At 46.5% G+C, this 21461-nt stretch overlaps 8 protein-coding genes across 8 annotated transcripts; 4 read left to right on the top strand and 4 right to left on the bottom strand.

Annotated features, from left to right (window-relative positions):
- Positions 1 to 74: 74 nt before the first annotated feature.
- Positions 75 to 5749, bottom strand: N7466_010979 (uncharacterized protein; the record flags this gene model as incomplete). Its single annotated transcript, XM_057170368.1, has 25 exons — positions 75 to 421; positions 478 to 808; positions 867 to 913; positions 964 to 983; positions 1037 to 1663; positions 2028 to 2267; positions 2326 to 2377; positions 3184 to 3193; positions 3245 to 3402; positions 3464 to 3517; positions 3571 to 3717; positions 3774 to 4029; positions 4087 to 4193; positions 4250 to 4304; positions 4354 to 4424; positions 4486 to 4521; positions 4578 to 4704; positions 4790 to 4855; positions 4909 to 5042; positions 5099 to 5106; positions 5163 to 5278; positions 5331 to 5463; positions 5517 to 5527; positions 5580 to 5681; positions 5738 to 5749. The coding sequence occupies 25 exons, from the start codon at positions 5747 to 5749 to the stop codon at positions 75 to 77; spliced, it is 3267 nt and encodes a 1088-aa protein (XP_057016100.1).
- Positions 5750 to 6006: 257 nt separating this feature from the next.
- N7466_010980 (dihydrodipicolinate synthase family protein) lies at positions 6007 to 7483 on the top strand (the record flags this gene model as incomplete). Its single annotated transcript, XM_057170369.1, has 8 exons — positions 6007 to 6202; positions 6262 to 6282; positions 6332 to 6372; positions 6428 to 6576; positions 6626 to 6728; positions 6789 to 6901; positions 6964 to 7277; positions 7332 to 7483. The coding sequence occupies 8 exons, from the start codon at positions 6007 to 6009 to the stop codon at positions 7481 to 7483; spliced, it is 1089 nt and encodes a 362-aa protein (XP_057016101.1).
- Positions 7484 to 7921: 438 nt separating this feature from the next.
- Positions 7922 to 8701, top strand: N7466_010981 (NYN domain-containing protein; the record flags this gene model as incomplete). The annotated part of the gene is made up of 1 exon (XM_057170370.1): positions 7922 to 8701. One exon carries the CDS (start codon positions 7922 to 7924, stop codon positions 8699 to 8701), a length of 780 nt encoding a protein of 259 aa, XP_057016102.1.
- Positions 8702 to 9276: 575 nt separating this feature from the next.
- Positions 9277 to 10787, top strand: N7466_010982 (histidine phosphatase family protein; the record flags this gene model as incomplete). Its single annotated transcript, XM_057170371.1, has 2 exons — positions 9277 to 9736; positions 9808 to 10787. 2 exons carry the CDS (start codon positions 9277 to 9279, stop codon positions 10785 to 10787), a joined length of 1440 nt encoding a protein of 479 aa, XP_057016103.1.
- A 220-nt stretch (positions 10788 to 11007) lies between these two features.
- Positions 11008 to 12452, bottom strand: N7466_010983 (uncharacterized protein; the record flags this gene model as incomplete). The annotated part of the gene is made up of 2 exons (XM_057170372.1): positions 11008 to 12207; positions 12270 to 12452. 2 exons carry the CDS (start codon positions 12450 to 12452, stop codon positions 11008 to 11010), a joined length of 1383 nt encoding a protein of 460 aa, XP_057016104.1.
- A 1237-nt stretch (positions 12453 to 13689) lies between these two features.
- N7466_010984 (SUMO family protein SMT3) lies at positions 13690 to 14035 on the bottom strand (the record flags this gene model as incomplete). The annotated part of the gene is made up of 2 exons (XM_057170373.1): positions 13690 to 13749; positions 13820 to 14035. 2 exons carry the CDS (start codon positions 14033 to 14035, stop codon positions 13690 to 13692), a joined length of 276 nt encoding a protein of 91 aa, XP_057016105.1.
- A 1259-nt stretch (positions 14036 to 15294) lies between these two features.
- Positions 15295 to 18683, top strand: N7466_010985 (nucleoporin Nup84/Nup107 family protein; the record flags this gene model as incomplete). The annotated part of the gene is made up of 6 exons (XM_057170374.1): positions 15295 to 15336; positions 15394 to 15640; positions 15715 to 17739; positions 17793 to 18108; positions 18161 to 18285; positions 18337 to 18683. 6 exons carry the CDS (start codon positions 15295 to 15297, stop codon positions 18681 to 18683), a joined length of 3102 nt encoding a protein of 1033 aa, XP_057016106.1.
- Positions 18684 to 19052: 369 nt separating this feature from the next.
- Positions 19053 to 20273, bottom strand: N7466_010986 (putative urea hydro-lyase/cyanamide hydratase; the record flags this gene model as incomplete). Its single annotated transcript, XM_057170375.1, has 2 exons — positions 19053 to 19261; positions 19718 to 20273. The coding sequence occupies 2 exons, from the start codon at positions 20271 to 20273 to the stop codon at positions 19053 to 19055; spliced, it is 765 nt and encodes a 254-aa protein (XP_057016107.1).
- Between the last annotated feature and the right edge of the window lie 1188 nt (positions 20274 to 21461).

Here is a 21461-nt window from a genome sequence, read left to right on the forward strand (position 1 = left end):
ACATTGCACGTAGAACCTTCAAAGGAACTACCTAATGTTGAAATATTTTAGAGAGCCAAATATGTCTACGGGCGCTATATACTCCCGATGTTCCAATCCGAAGGATACTCAAGCCCCTCGAGAAGGTTTCCCGCCCAATCAACTCCCGAATCATTCATCATCTCCAGCAATGATTGGAAAGCGTCATTGTTGACCCCTTGATCATTTCCATTCTCTTCATCACAAGAATCAAGCACAAGAGACGAAGCATAATGAACAGTTCCCTGGAAGTCACGTGCAGTATGAAAACTGGCGATTGAACAGACACCGTCAAATATTTCAATTGCAAGATGAAGTAGCTTTGCGAGAATGGAGTTTGAGCCCTTGGGAAGACGTCTTGAAATCACCAGAGAATTGTGAAACGTTCTGATTTGAAGATTTTCTGGATAGTTCAAGCATTAATTTATGTAAAACGCGTGCCGTGGGGGGGCTACTCACCATCAATAATGCCCCTGATGTAGCAAAGGGCTAAAAATGTTATCGCAAATGTATGTGAAATCCATGTAGAATCAACGGCACAGAACAGGCGGTCGATTGAACGAGAGTCGACATGATAAGAGTCATTGGGAAATGTAGATTTGTCTTGTGAATCAAGGTCCCAAACAAATTCTGCTCCAAAGATTGACAATGAAAGTATCATCTGCGCAGCCGAGGTAAGGCTTATCTTGAGTATTTGATGTAAAGATGTCAACAGCGACTCATCTGGAAGCTTGGTTTCTACAGATAAAAGTGGTGTCAAGGAAGCACTATTCAAAGATAGCCGATACCACTGCAACCCGAGTTAGAGATTTTGAAAATTTGAAACCGCATGGCACCAGTCAACATACTCTGATGGAATTAAAGGGTAGCTGGTTATGTCTCAACCCTGTGCTCTCTGTGAAATTTCAGCATCAAGATAATCGTATCACTAGTTTGATGACATACCCAAACGAACAAACCAGGCTCTTTAAAAAGATCAGTACGAAATGGCAAATTTTCTCGCGTGGATTTTCCTTACCTTTCCCACTCAACTAGCTCCTCGTTGAGTTTTAACAGGCGAGCTAGGCCAATTTGACGACCTGTAGCATCTCCAGAATTGCGCATCGCATCATTCACGACTGCCACAAGCTCGACAAGTCCAGCGACCCGAATGTCGCCCGGATATTGGGACTGTTCATGTGAGCAGAATGCTTGGGCCATTCTTACGGATATCTCCCGGTCAAAATCCACAGACGCGGGAAAGCCAGATGTCAACATGAGGTTAAAGTTGCACGTTAACAAGTTGTAGTAAACACGTAATCTCTCAACGCGTTCTGCTGATATCTTCTTTCCACTTTTGTCAAATGGAGCCATAGCTGAGTGATTCAAGCCCACCAAATGAGCATATCGCATTGCTAACCCCAAAACGGCACCGGCACTTATTTCGTTATATCGGGTTCTGGGAAACCGCGAGACGGAACCACCGTTTTCAGATTCTTCCTCTTCCTCTCGAGTGCAAGGCATCCATTGTGCGTATAATAAAAGCACACGGATCGCATCTAGTGTCACATCCGAAGGTGTCGGTCGGAGAAGCAATCGAGATACCGCTTTATCCAGTAACTTTGTGAGCTCGTTGAAATTTTGATGAGTAACCACATTGGAATCTCTATTTGAAAAGAAGCAAGGATTAGTTTGAATTTGCAGAATCCAGTGGTTGATCTCACGGAAAATTTCCTTTAAACCAGAACCTAGCACCAATTGAGCAAATTGCCAAAATTAAAGTCGGGGAGTGAAGATCTGACTCCGCCCAAGAATAGCGTGTACTCTCACTGAGCACGGGGGCAGAAGAATGACAATGGTTGAAGAATCTGCTTTGATTTCAGTTACTAGTTTCGTGAATGAAGACTCGGTTGGTAGATGTGTACATGTCAATTGCTCTTTGGGCATCCTTCACAGTTAGTAGACCTCGTCTTATAGGATCAAACGAGCGTAGTCTTGCGTATATCGAGGTTGATGGAGTAGAATCATACACATCGTCATGCTTTGATAATTCTTTTAGAGAGCGAAGTGTTGCAATCGGGGGGCCTAGATTAATCCCATCCATGCCAGGCATAGTTGTGCTTGTTTGACTCGGTGACACAGTTGGCATATCTTCGGCGCGTTTCACATATTCACTTGGGACTGGAGGGCTGATCAAATCGACAGGTGTAACCGGCTTCTCGAATTGGGCCTTCTCAAGTTCAAGGATTCGTGTCTCATGTTTGATGACTCTAATTTGAAGTTAGCTCTCCAAGGCGATAAAAATACATGCCAGTCATCACATAATACCGGCTGTGAAGATCCACGACCAGTTGTGCCAAATTACTTGGACTTGTCCCGTCTAAAAATGGTCCGTCGTTAGTTTCAAAGGAGCATTGCAGTCCAAGCTTTAAGCATCTTTCACACGGGGCCTGTAGGCTAGGGGTCGTAACCGCGGAGGGTGAGCACTTTTGCTTCCTAGCGCGGCACTAAGCAGTGGCATGTCAGAATTGTGCCTTTACTTAAATTCCAGATGTCGCTCACTTGTAAACAAGCCCGAGAAATGCGGGAAGCCTTTACTGGACGAGCATTGTCATAACCGTAATCATCGGGTATAGAGCAGGGCCGAGCGCGAGATGTCATACTGGCACTGGTATCCACAAGTTTGAAAGATGTAAAGACCAGAATACGCGCATGCCTCTCGCGGTAAGGGCCATAATGCTCTCTTTGGAGCTTATCGGCCTCATCTTCGCTTTGATAACAACATGCACGCTGATTGGTCAAAATGATCACATCCGGGATGCGGCCGAAGCCCGAAGCGGGGCGAAAAGACCGGGATCGAGAGCGAAGGAAACAAGCAAAGAAACATAGAAGAAATAGCGATACACGAGATACTAATTACTCAATGACTCAAAATTGCGCTGATAATCCGTTCTCAAACAGGTCACGTGCTGATATGTCGGCATGCCAACCAATTGAGGCCCAGCAAGTATGGCATTAAATGACGTCATCTCTAACTATAGCGACTCTACTACTATGCACCTAGTTCCTCAAACATAGCAGTGATTTAAATTGATCAAAACTATCAAGGAAAGTAGGGAAATAATATTTGAGCTCATATGTGATCATCCAACTTCTAGATTCTATCAGATATCTTCTGCCACGTACTCTTCGGCTCCTACGATTTTGATTAGCATTGTTTGATAACGGAGGTATTCACATGACTTACGCCACTTGTCACTTCAATGGAAGATCCAGAAAAAAAGTCCATGTCCATGTAGCTGACCATCTTAGACTTCTTACAGAACTTGTAGCCGAAAAACAACCCTGCAAACAGAGGCACTGGGAAATAGGTGGTGATAAATGTCGAGGTGTTGAACGTATGAACTACATGCAATTAGCTGGAGATGTCTTCAAAGAAAGGCAACGATCGAGTTGTAAGTCTTACTGAAGGAACCAAAACCACCAAAGATGATAACCATGATACAAATTGTCATTCCATCTGAAGACACAATCATTAGTGTTCGCCTAGGCTCGGAGTGTTTCCAGACTCACAATATGAAAGATAAGGCTGGAAAGGTGCCCTGTAGGGTAAATTTTTGCGGTCCAATCCCTGTGTCTTAAGACCTTTGTTCCATCGAATGCTTGTCCAGAGAATACCAGTCCATGAAATCATTCCACACATCGCCGTCATGTTTGAAACTTGAGTATGTCAGTAAGGTCGCCATTATAAATGAAAACCAAAGAATAATCCTCACAGTAGCCAAAAACCGTTCCCGCCTTGCCCTTAGCAGCAGCCATAAAAGACAGCAATGCAAATGCACCACAGAAAATGAAACAAACCCAAGGAAATCCGTCTTTTCGTGTCTTGAGGAATATTCTTGGGGCATGGCCTCGTGCGGCAAGTCCATATAATGTGCGCGTAGAAACAAAAAGATCCGCGGTTCCTGCAGACCAAGCACTAGTTAGGATGGCCGCATTGATAACAGATGGCAAGACAGAAATTCCCGCATTCTGTTTCGAAACTTTAGTCTTCATTTTGTGTCTCAAAGAGTGCATTATGGAATTTACCTCAATTGCAATGACAAATGGACTCTTTGCCGCAGTTGAGGAGAGATTAAGTGATGAGTCGGTCGGAGAGACAAGTAGACCGACCATAAAGGCACTGCAGAGATAGACTGTGAAAATTCCAGTAAGCAAAAATATCGGGAAATTGTATGGGATTGCAACATACACAAAACAAGTCTGATCCAGACACTCTTAATTGCCCGTGGCACATTTCTTCGGGGCTATAAAATGTTAGATAGGGCCGCTTCTAAGAAAATATTTAGACCTCACATCAGCAGTCTCTGCAGCTGCAATTGCAGTAATTTCTGTGCCGATGAATGCAAATGCAGCATTTATGAGAACTACCAGAGAGATTTATAAGTCATAGGTCCTTTCAATCAAATAAATCGATGGAGCGCTTACCGCTGAAAAAGCCAAGAAAACGTCCTTTGGCACCTCCTATAATAAAAAGAGTTGAGCGAGTTCCACAGCTGCTTGGTTATATTGAGACTTACCAATCCCATCATATTGAACAAATCCACCAGTCTCTTTCCAAAATTTGAACCCAATAGCTTCGTGGTTGGGACCACCACCGGCACTAATGATGATCCCAGTGATGATCAGGCCGAGGATTGTGATAACCTAGGAAATTACGTGTCAGCCACCAAGCCAATTTGACAAGAAGAGGTACTAAGATCGAGCATGGTTTTTTAACCTCCTCACTTACCTTGATAGAACAAAAATAAAACTCCATTTCGCCAAAAACGCGAGTTCCTGCCAAATTCACAAGATACTGTGAGCAGAAATTAGTACTTGGATGCCATGATGAATAACGACAATACTCACCACTACTATCAACATCAATCCTACCCACATTGCATTGTTACAAATTCCAGATGTACATGTGGAATCTGTAAGTCCTGCTGGGGTCCAGTATGTAATAAGAACAGCAGCCGCGGATATCTCTGCCGGAAGGACGACTGTAAGATTAATTTAGTTTTTTGGAAATGAATAAACACCATGCGATCTGTCGTACCAATATAACTAGAAGCTTTGTGTCAGCAATGATTATAAAAAAGAAAAAGGAGAAAGTTGCTTACTTGAACCAGAATAGTACACCCATCGCAAATCCCAGCTCGGGTGAATTGAATCGGCCCGCAAGCGCAAACTGGCCTCCCGGGATGGGAAATTGAGAGGTCATTTCGCCCAAAGCCACCTAAGAGCTGTAAGTAGATGTAAATATTGTGCATGAATACCGGGAAACTTACCATCACCGAGTACAAAAGAGAAGCCATGATACAGTATCCAAGAAGCAATCCAGCGGGGCCTCCATTTTCAAGATCGCCTCCAGTGCCTAAGAAGAGACCCGTTCCAATCACACCTCCAATGGCAATCATTTGGCTGTTTCAAGAGTAAGTATTCTTTCAGTGCATTCGAAATTATTTGAATCTCACAGGTGACGCGGCTTTGAAATGTTAGCGACACGTTTTGCAACTCATTCTGTAGGAAGAATATACCTTCAGTTGTCGCTGAAGACCATGATTGCTGCTTGTATTTTCAACGGCGCCAACAGCAATGGGCACTTCATTGGTATCATTGTAAGCTAGGACTTTCTTTTCCTGTGGATGTGGTTAGTTGCAGCAAGATGTACGGTAGAGGGGAAGGAAATGCATACGTCTTGAATCATTTTGACAAAACAGGACTCGTCATTTCGAAAGGAGCACGATTGAGGACAGAGCCTCTATGATATACTAGAGCCCTCCAGTATTAAGAACCTAAGAACTTAGATAAACAAACCATGGAATCATGAATGGATCTTGTCCGGCGCTCCACAGATAAGGTCATTGATAACGTCGATAACGGCGCGGCCCCATCGGCCATTTCCCGCTCTTATCAGTATCCTCGTGTCGGGCTGGGCACCGATCTTGCCGAACAGTACAATACATGATAGATGCCTTCGTCTTCAAACTTTGTTTGATTGCGGTGTCACTTACTTTCAAGATCTGTTTATACCTCGAGCTCAACATGGAAATTCCTCGTCAAAAACGGCCTCTTCGACCCGGAATCTATGCCCCATTGCCCACATTCTTTGACAATAATCAAGAAATCGACTATGAAACATACAAATCCCATTTACTGAGTACAGCTCTCTCTCTTTTGATTGAAAAATAAAACACAAAATTAACTTTTCTTCCTTAGACTTGGCAACTAAGGGAATGGGTAGGCTGTCTCACTACTTTGGAAATACTGCTAGCTTACACTTCAGTAGTCCCAGTATGTGCTGGCTCTCTGGGTGAAGCAGTGCATTTGGTAAGACATGAATGATGAAAAATGCAAAATCTTTCAAACAGCTAACAGTGCTCAGAGCTTTGAAGAAAGAACGAGTCTCATTCGATTTATCCGAGCAACATTGGACGAAGCAGGTCTCCAGTCCACTCCCATTGTGGCAGGTGTGGGAGGTCTAAGCACGAGAGAAACTATTCAACTATCCAAAGCAGCAGCAGAGGCAGGAGCGTAAGTACCATTAACCTTTTTTTTGTTATGGATCTCTAACGGCTTTTAGAGATGCTGGCATGGTGATTCTTCCTGCTTATTACGCCGCGAGCCTTAACACCGATTCGGAGCAGGTTATCCAATACTATGTTGACATTTGTGCTGCATCACCGGTAAGATGAGGAGAATTGCATCGTGAACCAGTATTTATAGGCGAACTAATCATGAACTAGATCCCGTTGCTTCTATACAATTTTCCCTCTAATGCAGGTGGTCAAGACATGTCCTCAGAAGTCATAAGCGCAGTGATAAAGGAAAGCCCTAATCTATGCGGCCTGAAATTAACGTGAGCACCTTGCGAGAGAAAAGAAATACATTGCCAAGTACTAAAATAAAGTATACAAACAGTTGCGGTGGCAGTATTGGCAAGCTCATCCGTCTCAAGGCTGCGATTTCTGAAGATTCAACTATCAACGACAGTAGAAGCTTTCCTTTCCTTCTCCTTGATGGATTAATCGCCGATCTTACACCCTGGATGCAGTGTGGGGGTCATGGCACTGTGAGCGGTATACCGAATTTTGCACCAAATGCTTCCCTGAGGTTATGGGAGTTGCTCAACTTATCATCTCCGTCAAAAGATGACGTAGGAGAAGCCGCAAAGATCCAAGCGATTCTTTCAAGAGCTGATGCAGCTGCTGTTCCGGGTGGTATTCGTGCGATGAGTGAGTGTACTAGTGTTTACGATAACCTAGGTCTTGTTTACTGATCACTTTTAGAATATGCTTTGCACAAGATGCACGGATATGGGATCGCTCCGCGGAAACCTCTTTTACCGTTGAAGGAGGCCGAGGGTGAATTTTTTATGACGGCTTTGGATGAGATGATTGAACTAGAGAATGAGATCAAGCGACCAACAACCAGGTGCTGAGAACCAGTGAACATGCTACAAAAGTATGTACTGAGCATTAGAAGAGATACCAAGGACATGCTTGAGCGTTTGAATAACTTAGATTTCTAAACTGAAATCCATGAAAAGAATCTTAAGAATTGATAGTTCACCTAAATAGAAAGACTGTATGAGCTCTTCCTAATATTCTTATTAATGAACTTGAGAATATAATCATGTTGTTGATAAATCTGGGGCCTTTGTCGAATTCCAATGTTGATTAATAATCAACATCGTATGTGCACCGTCATCACTTTTCCCTATACGGGCTTTTGAAATCATGTGGTATGTAGTACTACAAGTGTATAATAGTTGCAAGACTGAAGACCTGAATATTTCACGAGTATTCAAAATGGGGTTTCAGAATACTAGTGACTAGAACATTGATCAAATTGCCTGGCTTCATACGCTTGCTGCATCATGGCTGGTGACACCATTCCCAAACTTGCAGTCCTGATTGATGCGGACAACGCGCGGTACTCCATTCTCAATCTTCTTCTCTCTGAAATTGCCAAATACGGGACAGCTCATGCCAAACGAGCCTATGGAGACTGGAGCAGCCCAGATTTGCAGGGCTGGAAGGACGTGCTGCTTAAGCAATCGGTCCAACCGATCCAACAGTTCGCATATACTCACGGCAAGAATGCGACTGACTCGGCCATGATCATAGACGCAATGGATCTCTTATACTCTAGTCGGTATGACGGATTCTGTCTTGTCTCAAGCGATAGTGACTTCACTCGGTTAGCTGCTCGTATCCGCGAGGCGGGACTTATTGTGTACGGACTCGGCGAGCGGAAAACGCCTCAACCCTTTGTTGCTGCGTGCGATAAGTTTATTTACACCGAAAATCTCGTGCATGTCGATAAGCTCGTACCGCATTCTGCTAGTGTCATCAGGCCTGGAAATCCTTCGCCGGGTAAAAAGGCAGAAAAAGATGAGCACTTAGCAGACCACTTGCGAACAGCGGTAGAGGCATCCTCAAATGATGATGGATGGGCTATGCTATCTGATGTCGGTAACCTTCTCACGAAGAAACACCCTGATTTTGACTCCCGTACCTATGGATACCACAAGCTTAGTGATTTAATCACCGCGTTGTCTTCAAAGTTTGAAACCAGCCGCCGGTCCCTTCGAAAAGGCTCGCCTACGGAGTTTTTCGTGCGCGATAAGCATCGGAAACCTGAAAATCGTGCTTAAAAATGGTACATGGATGTAGGCATCATGTACTTATATTAGTGGTGTTACCGTGTTAGTGTATCACTTTCTCAATTTTATCAACTCTCATTCGCGGGCCGGATCAAGTGATAAACCAAAGGCTTACGTTTAAATGAAGGTGAGAAGCAACCAAACTCAATGTCCTCGATGGAAACAAATAGAAGGACTTGTTTGAATATGTAGTCGCGTGCACTAATTGAAAACTCCATTTTTGGTATTATTGGAAAAAGTCGGAGTAATGATAATCCGGAAATTGGGGGCGGATTGCGGAGTTACTAGCTTATCAATATGGGGTTTACCGATCGTCTCCAAGGTTCCAACTTCTTTCTTACCACAACAATATGGGCGAACAACTACGAGTCGGGGGAAATCCAAGTAGGCGCTGGATTTCCTCAACTCTTATAACCTTTGCGTTATTTTTTATCGTTATCTTGACCTATTCGAACACATGGACAAACTCACCTGGGGGGAGGTTCTTCGGCACGAGACCTGGCAAAGATTGTCCATCGGCGCCCGCACCTGCACCAACCGGGGCCAAATTTGAGTCTGGGTTTGACATGACCAAGAGCTGGGCACAACTCAGTCCCTACAAAAGCGCCGACTGGGGTGTTCCCAAGGGCGTTCCCCAAGGAGAACGATGTGAGCTATCTCAGGTCCATATCTTGCATCGCCATGCTCAGCGATATCCAACTGGCATGCCCATGGATGGCCAGGTCATTGAAAATTTCCTTGACAAACTCAACGGAACTGTCGCAACCGGACCATTGGAGTTCCTCAATAGCTGGAAAAACGTCCTTGGTCTGGACGAGCTGATGCGGACAGGTGCCTCTACCGAAGCTACCTCCGGAGCTCACTTCTGGCTTCAGTATGGTAGACTTTTGTACCGTGCTACGCCTGAAAATGTTGTTGCGTGGAATCCATCATTGAATGTTTTTCCCAACGGGACAGCCCGTCCGAAGCCCTTCTTCCGCGCCACTGATCAACATCGGATCTTGGAGAGTGCGCGTTGGTGGTTGAGTAAGTGCTCAAAGTCCCGCCCATCCCTGCCCCCCTCCCCCCAGAAAACATTTACTGACCTACACGAAAAGGCGGCTTTTTCGGAAATATAGGTGCCCATGCTTCATATGACCAATATGATCTACTGGCCATTCCTGAGAAGATTTTATTCAACAACACACTGGCTTCATACTACTCCTGTCCCGGTGGCCCAGGTGATCAGAGCAACGGAGACAAAACCTCAAAAACCTTTGTTGCCCGTTACCTCAAGGACGCTCGCTCTCGCTTGTCACCTTACTTTCCTCCCGATTTCGATTTGACTATTATTGATGTCCTTGCCATGCAAACAATATGTGTTTACGAAGAGACCAGTCTGGCTGGCTCCAAATTCTGCTCTCTTTTTACCGAACAAGAGTGGAAAAATTTTGCCTACAACCTTGACATACAGTACTACGGCAACTGGGGCTTCGGTTCACCCGTGGGCCGTGCCCAGGGTATAGGCTACGTCATGGAACTTGCCGCTCGTCTAGAGGAGAAGCTCATCCCCTCCAGTGATACCAGCCTGAACTCCACTTACGATAATAACCCTGACACATTTCCTCTACGACAACCCTTTTATATGGACATGTCTCACGACAGCACAATGATAGCTGTGATGGCCGCGTTGAATCTTGAGTACTTCAAATATCCGAGCCCGGCAGGATTGCCTGGTGATGTTGATCACGCCCCGGAACATACGCAGAAAATCAGCGATGCTACGCCATTTGGTGCTCGTTTTATGACTGAAGTTTGGACTTGCCCAAATGATATCACCTTCGACACCTTGGACCCTGTCCTTTACTCCAACCCCAACTTGGAGTCGACTGAGGACACTACCAAGTACATTCGCTTCATGCTGAATGATGCGCCTTTACCAATGACCGGAGTTATTGGCTGTGAGGGGTCCACGAATGGCTTCTGCGCGCTTGACAATTTCTTGACCGGTATACCCGAGCTTAAGAGAAGAGCAAATTACCGAGAGGCTTGTTTTGGTTATTACATTAACCGCACCGAGCCCATTCTTTTTGAATAGATGCCATTACCCATGAAGCTAGATTTCTTTCGCGTTTTCCAATGATTGCATATTCCAAACTTTAGCTGCATTTCAAGCAGGAGCTTTCTTTTCGTGTTCAAATTGATATTTCTTTCACATCATTGGATTTCTATAACAACTCATGATATATGATTCCAAGGTTCCAAATACCAATATTATGATTCCAATAAACCTTTTGCCCATCCGTTTCTAAATTCCACTATTGGTATCTTGGTGCTAGTAGTGGATCGGTGATAGCCGATCCCCTACCTCGAACCCAAATATCCACAATTTTCGAAGCACCCGCATCATGATCGGAATCCACAACAAAATACCATCCGTAAAAAGCACCGGTCACGCAGGCATGGTTGGGGAAAACCTTGGCAATCTGCCCAACCTTCAACGGGATGCTCTTCTTATCCTCAGATTGCCAAGCAACAATACCGTGTTCCTGGCTGATTCGATCGACAATCAATCGTGAAGTCTCCACTTCCTCCCCCAGCCCCCAGGAGGAGAGCACACCCCACCCGGGATAACTCGCACAAGGCTCCCTCGCCAGCGCCAAAGTTCCAGCCGCCAGAAGAGCCTCTGCCTTCTCCCGCTCCCCATCATTATAAACGCTGCAAACTTCTGCAACTACCGAAAGCGCGATTTCATCCTCGAGTCTCCCAGCACCGTCCCTTGCATGCGTCGACAACTGCTGCATATCGAGAATGGGGTAGCAGCCAGCATGCAACTCGATTGTGACATGCGCATCCTCCTCCCGAAGCAATGCCTTCAGCTCTTCGGCCTCGGCGGACGAAGAAGAAACGCCCTCAGCATGCGGAACAAGGTTATTCGAAGAAACAACCTGCGGCGTAGCTCCAACACTAATGATCAGTTCTCGCCCCTGGGGAAGAAGGTGTCTCCACCGGCTCAACGCATCCTTGCACCCCCGAATCTCGCTGCTCAGATACCCCATCGCCTCTGCGGCGGTCTTTGCACCGTAACTCAGACTACTATGCGAGTAGAGTCCCAGCAAGGAGACATAGCCTTCTTTCTCCGCGTCGGCTAGTTTCTCGAGTAATCCATTCTTGTTCAGCGAGATAGGCGGAAGACCGGCACGGTGATAGCCCGTATCGACCTTAATGAAGACGCAGACTGGGAAGCCTGCGATCTCGAAAAACTTCTTCAAGTACGATACTTGATCTGGATGATCGATCATCACAGTGATGCTTCCTTCGCCAAGCAGTTTAGCTAGCTCCGCGATGCGGGTAACATGTGAAGGTACCAGCGGGATACCGTAGAGCACGTTGATCTGCTGGGATTTCTTCAAGTCTTGCAAGAGAGGCACCAAAGTTTCAATCTCGAGGACTGTAGAAGTAATGAATTTGGCGGTAGGGCTTGTTTTGTCCACTTGCATTTCCGTGACTTCGATTGTCTGATACGATGTCTGTTAGCTTCAACTGCTTATGGATGGATGATTTGTAGGGCTGGCTTTACTTTGTGTGTCTTGACATGAGCTCGGAAAGCAACTCCAAGTTGTTTCACTGTTTGCTTCATTCGTTCACAGTGTCGGCGGATGATAGCTACATCGAGTACCGCGGCTGGTTTGGGGACATCGGCGAGGTCTTTGCCAATATAAAAGTTGGTCAAGTCCTCCTTTGTGGGGTATGTTGTAGCCATGATATATGAATTGTGCTCAAGTAACTCTTTATTTTTTCTTGTTTCTCTCTGAAGCGGTTTTGAATGGTGACGGCAATTTCGATTGATGTTGTAAACGCTTTAGATGTTTATGACTCGTTTTGGGTCCGCGACCCTGCGGGGTGACCGCTTCCACGTCCAGTATGTGGGGCGCGGTTGGCCGAACCAAAGTTCAATTACTTATCTCTAAACAATAAAGTAGCAGGAAGCCAGTAAGGAAAAGTTGATTTATGCAGCAGAATGTAAGTATAAGGCTTCACTGTCTGACATTTGCACAGCATGATCGTCAAACATTACCCGTGGACCTAGAATGCATGGTGAGAGTGAGAGTGAGAGTTGGGACTATGGATGGATATTAGTACCTAGTACTACTTACTCTTCAGGTCCGAGAACCTCAATTCAAGCATGTATCTAGACATTTATCGATTGAAGAGTTGCAATGTGCCAGGTGGATCAATTACATACCTCGTAGTACAGGTGTGGATAAAAGCGAGAGTTGCGACTTTTTCAATGTTTATTAGAGTATGGTGAGGTGGTATATTCAAGGTTTGCCTTGCCGTAGATTACCAGTAACATTGAAGTTGGAGGCTAAAAGACAGGGTTATTCCAATATTGACGCCAGTATTTACAGTACCAAGATCACTAACACTGTGCAGTTTACCAATTCCAACAGAAGCCCAACCCTGCTGACTGGCTTGTTCAGTTCTTTGCCCTTTGTTCATTTCGGGCATAAAAAGTGGGATTGGGCCAATGACGGTAACATTTGAATATGACCCGGTGATCGGCATGGGCCCTTGGCAGTCTGTTCTTTGACAAAACCAGCATATTAGTATTAGGTACACTGGAGTATCTACTGACTAGTATCTAGGTCCGCTATCATAGAGCATTGGTCGCTTTAGTATTTCACATCTAAGGAATGGTCTAAGGGAGTAAATCGCTGCCGAGTGGAGCAGCGATTTATCTTTGGCAAATGGGATAAGTAGTGCCTTTTCAAGAACAGTGAAATTTTGTCCCTAAGTATGTAGCGCATCCCTATCGCCGGGTGCATTCAGAAATTCGTTGAATCATTAAGCCACAGAATTGGGAACCTCCTGTGGTAAACTCCACGGCCTTGCCACTCAAGCTATCACCAATTGCCCACCTCGTATGGTTCAGTGCCACGAAGGCAGAACATTTCCTCGGGGGACCTGATCGGGAAGATGAAAGAGGGGTTATTCGCTTAACAGCCTCCAATCTGCTCCTGGTGCACCTCCAAGGTGTCACCGTCGGCCATATCAAGCTAAATCGCCTCAAAGTGTCAGAATATCTCAGTCATTCATGGGGTCAAGAAATTCAAAGAGAGAACATACACCATCGGGAGTATCGTCGGGACGCACGCGGGTGCCATCGAACAAGAACCGAACAGTGGCAATCTGCTTGCCTTGACGATCGCAGAAGGCGTCCATGAGCTTCTTCAGAGGTGTGGAGCGCTTAATCTTGAAAAAGACCTCGTTGTTGTTATCGGTGACCTTGATGTTGAGGTGCTCGACAGGAGCAGCAGGGGCACCCTGCTCGCCTTCAGACATTTTGTAGCTGGATCGCCGTTAGACGTGATCGTGGCCTACCAGGCGCGGGGTGCTTACTTTGTAGGCGAAAGAAAATGGCACTAGGATAGGAAATTGAGGATCCAGATCTGGATCAAGGAGTTATGTTAATATACTGGCGCAATAAATATGGGAGTGTGATGTTGGATCAATTTCGAAGGTGGACTTACCAGAGAGGAAGAATCGCGTGAGTGGGAGGAAGAGGAAGTGGAAGAGGCAGAAGAGAAAAAACCAGCAGAAAGATACCGCCCGCGCCACCGCCCATAGAGGCGACAAACCCCATTTGCTCCCATTGCCGCTTTTCGATGAGCTTCTTCTACATCCGTTTGCTAGGGAAACAACATTTGTATTCCACTACAACCCAAAGGCCAAGATATAACCATATTGAAAATGGTAGGGTCAATCAAAACCAGCAAATTACTTGTGGACTAAAAGCTTGCTGCAGGGGAATCTGAAGCAAGATCTGTCGCACGACACGCCGTGTCATCCGCGTGCCGTATGCCTTGCTTTCCCTCCACAGATAGTCAAATGAAACTTTTGTGCTGACCTTTAGTACATAGTGTGCTATCCAAAGTAAATATATTGAAGAACGACCTCTAATCAGCTTTTCACATACTAATAGGCCCAGATTGTTTGAACAAGAATTCCTGGCAAGAAGAAAAATGCCAGGCTCAGATTGACGCCCTCTACGAATGTTGCAACGCATTTTACCAGGAGCGTGGAGACAAAGCCTCAGTGGTGAGCTGTCCTAAAGCAAACCTACTGCATTTAAAGATGAGACAGCGGGCACAGGCAGCAGAGAAGGAGAAGAGTTGAATTAGACAAGAGCTTTGGTGAATTTTCTTTATTTCTTTCTTGATATGCATTGTAAATAAAATGACGGCATTGGCATTGGCATGTACCAGCCCCTTCCAAGCTAAGCTCCCATTCAGTAGGAACCAGACTATTTGCAAGGACTGGCGGTTCTTCTAAGACAATCTTGAGCACGCAGAGAGGCCTCAAGGACCTGAACAAACATTGAATGAATTCGTTCCGAGACTCTAATGAAAGCCTATAGACATTTGTGGAAAAAAAAGAAGAAAGAAGGAAAGAAAAAAAAAATTGTGCATCTTAAATAGTAGATCCCGTGCCGAACGCGCTAAACTACTTTGGGGGGAACGCGCCCTCAGCCAAAAGAGACAAACACGAATGGCTGCCCTTGGGCCTTTTCTCTCTCCATCAACAACAGGAGCTCACGAATCATGGCTCCTCTCACAAGGTCTTCTCGCACCTTGCGGTCGCAGGTTTGTTTGCTCTCATGCGTTCGTCACTTTTCTCCATCCCACTAACACCTTCACCAGGTTCAACCAGCGCCCAAGACATCAGAAATCATCAACATTGACGACGACGACGAGGAGCGCATGGATGAGGGCCAGAGCTTCGAAAGTGGAGATGAGCTAGAGGAAGGGACTGAGGAAGAGATTGAGGAAGACGAAATGGACGAGGAGATGGACGATGTCAATGGCGAGATCTCGGAGACAGGGTCCGGCTTTCCAGTTTTGGATCACAATCTGAAGTCTATGATGAGCTTTGCAAGTGGAGCCCCAGGTATGTTATGGCTCAATGAACTCTCCCCGTCATGTCATCTTCTACCTGGAAAGGGGTTTTAGCTCACTGAATAGACTCGCCTCAGTTGTTCACCGCTGCCGGCGCGCAGGAAGCTCTCCACCCACTTCGCCGCACCGCCGACCGTGTCACTCGTCAGATTGAGGCCTACGCCGACAAGCTCGATCAATTCAAGCGCAAGAACACCACCGACGAGTTTCAAAGCATTCAGGCAGCCTACAAGCTAGTGGAAAGTTACCGAGACCTCGCACAGAATGGCATCCAGGATTTGATCAAACAGCAAACCCTCAAGCGCGCGAAGGCCGGATTCCGACAGAGCGGTGGGAGTGACGCAAAGGACGGTGAAGATGTGCTAAGATTGCAGTACGAGGCTGATACTTGGCGTCTACTTCTCAATCTCATCAGTATCGATGACCCGGCCAGTCGCGCCAGCTTCAAAGAAGGTCAGCGAACAGCATTCCAGAACCTGCACCGGTACTCGACAGATCGCGAAATCTGGCAAGAATTCATGAACTCCGATCACTATGCCGTCGAGTGTGTTCTTTCGATGAGATGGTTGGAGGAGACAGCGAAGACAGGGCCCCAGGAGTTGGACGGTTTGATCGCCGACATGGAAGCGCAAGCGGAAAGAGGCCAGGGTCTGTGGGCTCATGGATGGCTGTTCACGAAAGAAGCCATCAAGGGACACAAGCGACTGCGCGCCTGGCCGCAACCGCTGGAGCCGAACGATCCGAGCATTTCACGCTCTCTGTTGAGCAATGACACGCAACGGCCCTTGGTAACACAGCTCGACCCAGATGCTCTTACTCGGCAAAAGAACGATCTGCAGCCCCAGGATGAGTTCTTCGAGCGAGCCACATGGATGACCTGCTGGAAGATGCTCAGACAGGGCGAGAACTGGACCAAAATTCGGGAATGGGCGCATGGTCGCCTCGAGAACTGGAGGGCTGTCAGTCTCTGTGGTGCTAGCGTCGATTCAAACACCCCCAAAACAAGGACACCTGTTGACGATGGGATGACTCGCATGATGAACAGCCGTTCCCACGACTCATGGCGTGCTGCTTGCGCTGCTCTGACACGAAGCCCGAAGACAGATGAGTTCCAGCGTGCTGTGTATGCCCTCCTCTGTGGTGAATCAGAGCCCGCAAACACAGCCTGCAGTACATGGGATGATTTCCTTTACGTCTACTTGAACCGTGTTGTGCTTTCACGCTATCGTGGTTTCTGTAATCAGTTCCAGCACAAGCTCAGCCATTCTCCTACCTCTCCTGTTGCATTCAAGCCCGAGCCAGCTGGCCATGCCGACCTGCGGAAGTTCATTGAATACCTGCGAGGCAACGAGCGTGTCGGTTATGAGGCACGCAATCCCTTCCGTGGCATCCAAGCTGCAATTCTTAGCAAGAGCTATGAATCCTACTTCTCATTACTTGCAAAGGCAGTATCTCAAGTTAACATCGACCACTTTGGAGCGTCCTCTATTGTTCCCGCTGTAAATGGAGTGCCCGTGGAGGAATCTTTCATCATCGCTGCAGACGACGACGAGGCCTTGAAAATGGCTACCCACATCTATGTTGTCGTTCAATCTATCGGATATGCTCCCTCCGACACTCAATTCCACGAAACAGCTTCCATAATGGTGACAGGATACCTTTCAAACCTGGAAGAAAGGGGTCTATATGATCTCGTACCCCTTTATGCGTCTCTTCTTCCGACGGACATGTGCCACAGTGTCTTCTCAAAGGTTTTGATTGAGATCACCGACCCCACAGACAGAAAGCAGCAAATTCGTCAAATGCAAAAGCATGGCATCGATGTTGAAGCTGTTCTGGATGCTCAGTGGTCGTGGCTCAGCGCTGGTGTTTCTTCGATTGAGCATTCTAGCAATGTTACCGGATACTCACGAGTGGTCCGGCGACCGGACGGTACCCGGGTACTGATGCCGCCAAAGAAGGACTTGATTGGTACTGCTATTGCAGACGAGGACGAGAAAATGATACGCAGTCTAGAGTGGCTTCGCTCTGCTGGTGGACAATGGTCTAAGATTTGCAAGCTTGGAGCTTGGCTCTACCGCAAATTCTTTGGTATGGCTTCCTATTTTCCTTCCATTTCATTGTATTAATACTAACTTTCACAGTCGCTGGTAAGCTTGCTGCCGCTCGTGAGTTGAGCCAGCGTATGAATCTGTCAATGGTGTCACAAGAAAGTTTTGGCATGGACATCTTTGAATTTCCAGTCTTCGACCACCTGTTGCAGGACGATTCTGCGCCAGCTAGCCCATCAAAGTCTAAGAGGAATAGCCTTCACCGTCGCAGTCTCTCGAGCACCAATGGTGGTTTAAGTAACGGCAACAGTGCTTACCAAAAAGCTACTCGGATGTACAATCTTGAAACTCTTGCTTTTGGATTCGATGCCCTGGAGCAATTTGCTCTTGCCTACGATCAAATCTCCAAGTAAGTGTATCCCACCCGTGATGTTGAAAAACCATATCTAAAAAATTTTTAGGACCAAGCGTCGCAGAGATTCGGGAGCGGTCAAGGATTCTCTGCAGGATTTAGCAGCCTTGCTGGAGCAAGCGGAGACTAATGTTGGCTTGGTTGTAGATGAATGGCTTGTCAAAGCCGAGGATGGTAAGTCTTTCCCTCCAATGGGCGCGTGTGCTCTTACTAATTCCATGACAGCCGAGGAAGAAAGCGATTATGAGCACATTCGCCAAACCTATCTTCCAGACCTGATTTTGGATTACCATAATGCTCTCTACTATGCCAGCCATTCCCTCGAGAAGCCTCTCTTGTTGGCTCAGTGCATGACGGTATCCATTTGGGTCGCCAGCACCCCGCATCTGACCCGCAGCTTCACTGAGTCGAAGCGTATGTCGGAGCTTATGGACGCCTTGGCCTTGTCCAGCAAAGCCATGGTTCTCACCGACCCGAAGGAAGATCGGGTCTATGATAATGGGCAGACATTGGGCATCTGGCGGGTGAGTGGGCCGGAGAATGATGAGGCTGTGTTCGAGCCACGCAAGTAAATTGTGTGACGGTAATCTTGTATTGTGTACATTAGCGGGTGCCCAGGTGGCAAGCAAGGGACGGAACCTAAGCCCGGATATGACAATGAGTGGGCAGGATTTATTATTCACGTATGGATAGGATTTAGAGATTAAACTGCATGAATCACTGCAATTTGCCAATCGACAATTAAGCTCATCAGCAATTATTTTCTTCCTGAAACGTTTGCTTCTTGGAATTTTTCAAAATGTGTTTAATTCTCATCACTTTCAACTTTTTTCCCATTCTCGAAATTACATTTCTTAATTTTATGACTCGTCGACATAAGGATTCGTCAGCCTAAATCCCTCGGCAAGTCAATGTTGACAATCTCAGGTGCTGCAATCAAATCACTCATATGGCTCCATCAATGTATTCGCCAACACTTTAGCCGGGAAATCCTCCTCCCCGAGCGCTGTTGTGTGAGCCCACGGCTTCAATCCGTTTTCCCGACGGATCGTGGCGGCGAAACACCCGCTCCAGTGGTGGCGCGGGAAATGCGCAGAAACGTCCTTGATGGTATCCGGATGGACAAGATCGGCATAAGAGCCGGTGTTATCTAAACGAAGAAGAAAAAAATTCAGATGATCAGTCAATAGCTCCACTTTAGCAGGAAGAAAAAGAAAAAAACTTTAAACAGCGGGTGACAGAAGGATACAAAAAAAAAAAAAGTAGGGAAGACATATCGGCTCTGACGCTAGGACTCATGACATATGACATAACGCATAGAAGATGTACCTAGCGGTGCAAGATCATAGAATCATGGCATCGGCAAACAGTTGAAGTTGCAAGTAGATTACCCGCTTTGATTCCCAAAGAGGGAAAGGACAAGACCAAGAAGTACCAAGAGCGTGGCAGTGCAGCAATATAATGTACTACATAGTCTCAAACCCGGTGCTTCTAGCCGCTCCCGTGGCGGGATAAGGTTTTGGGTTGTGGGTAATTTTTTTCTTGCTTCTCTGTATACCGTAACGGAGTACGGATACGGAGGTGGAAAAGAGATCTGAGTACTTACCAAAGATGGTCGCAAGCTGCAAAAGTTGTCCCACGGCTGTAATCTTCCCAACCTGACACAGGTCCTGATGGCGAATGATAGCCTCGGCCACGGACTCGGCCTGCTCTCGCGGTGCGGCGGACCCACTACTAGCACTACTACCTTGACTACCTTCACTATCTTGCAGTAGCTGCAACGCTAGAAAGCCGCCATAGAACTCGAAGCTCAAGTGCGTGGCCTTGATGTTTGTTTCGGTTGTGCCGATATCATGCAAGACGCAAGCGAGGAAGTATGTCTCGTCGGAGAAAGCCCAATCATCGAATGAGAGGCGGTGCTTCTTGATTGCGAGGCCGAAGTGGTATACGCGCAGCGAGTGGTTGTAGGTTGGCTCGGGTAGCTGGGCTTTGGCGTAGGCGTTGATGCGTTGGGCTAGAGCGGTGGTGGGGATGGGGGTTTCGCTGACGGGGATTGGGGGTGGGTTGGCGTGGAGGCGTGGATACTCCGGCGTCGAGGTTAGGAGGGCCGTGGCCGAGGCGGGGACGGCGGTGAGGCCATATTCATGGATTGGGTTGCTCATTTTCTTTGATAGAAACCTTGAAGGATTCTTTGAAGGTTGGGCGATGGTTGATTGATTTCCAAGGAACGCTTGAGCTGTACAGTAGATTCAAGCACTGAGTGAGTATTCCAAAGTGGTGAGTCACTGGGGCGGGATGACAAAATGCATATGTTTTTGGCTTTACGAGGCAATTTATACCCGGAGTATTACCCCAAGTGCTTATGGTATATGTATATCACTAAGTAAAGTATATGAGACATTTGGAGTAGTACAGTCAGATATAGCTCTCTTCCTGGTTTTATATTCGTGAGGTTCCTGGTGTTACCTAAGTAGAGTTCGCAAGTTTATATAGGGTTTTTTGTAGAGGTGATTTGCATGGAAATATGTACTAATTTATAATGTACTAGTATTGTATTTTATTGCCGTGAACTGGGTATAATCGGACACTATATCTGCATAGTTAACGGTTTGGGTTGATTATGCATAAAACCTGCCCAGTCTGAACCGGTTTAAGCTCGAATTGGGTATCTGTACGGAGTTCGGTGGAATAAACGGTGGAATAAACTTCACACAGTGCCAAGTGGATCCAATACGATGGATTACATTATCTTAAGAGACGTCATTCCCAAGCAGAGAAAAGATGGAGGAAAAAAAAGGAAAAAAAAAAAGAAAAAAAGAAAAAAAGAGGAAAATGATGTGCCTCTAATGGATCCCTATTCGCTCCTTAACACTCTTTGGCTCTCCGCAGTGCCCCGGGGCGATGGGGCTTGGCAAAACACCTGAATGAGGCAGTGCAAATGATGGCGTACAATTACCCCCTTCGTGCTCCGCCGGCGCTCCGTTCCCTTTGGCTTCCGGAAATTCTTTATGTTAGTCCCCAGCTTCTTCATAAACAATAATTCCAGGTTACTCAAGGAGAATCGCGTTGATCTCTGAATATCGTTTTCCTTCTTCTGGGGCTGTGTTTAGCCAAGTGGAACCACCCGTCCTGCAAGAGCGGGTACTGGCAATTGCAAGAGAGGAGAAAAAAACAAAAAAGACAAACAATTATTGGATTTATTGGAAAAGTCGAGACCCGGGTGGATACCAAGGGGGAGAAGCCCTTTTTGCTCTCGTTGGCTCTGGCTTGGCTTGTCAACTTTTAGTGCCGCGCGAGTAGGAAGCACTCTAAACTCTCTCTGTTTTCGGACTGAACCACATCGCCTCCTT

This window comes from Penicillium verhagenii, assembly GCF_028828195.1.
Source record: "Penicillium verhagenii strain IBT 33310 chromosome Unknown utg000012l_segment0_segment0, whole genome shotgun sequence".
Taxonomy (NCBI): domain Eukaryota; kingdom Fungi; phylum Ascomycota; class Eurotiomycetes; order Eurotiales; family Aspergillaceae; genus Penicillium; species Penicillium verhagenii.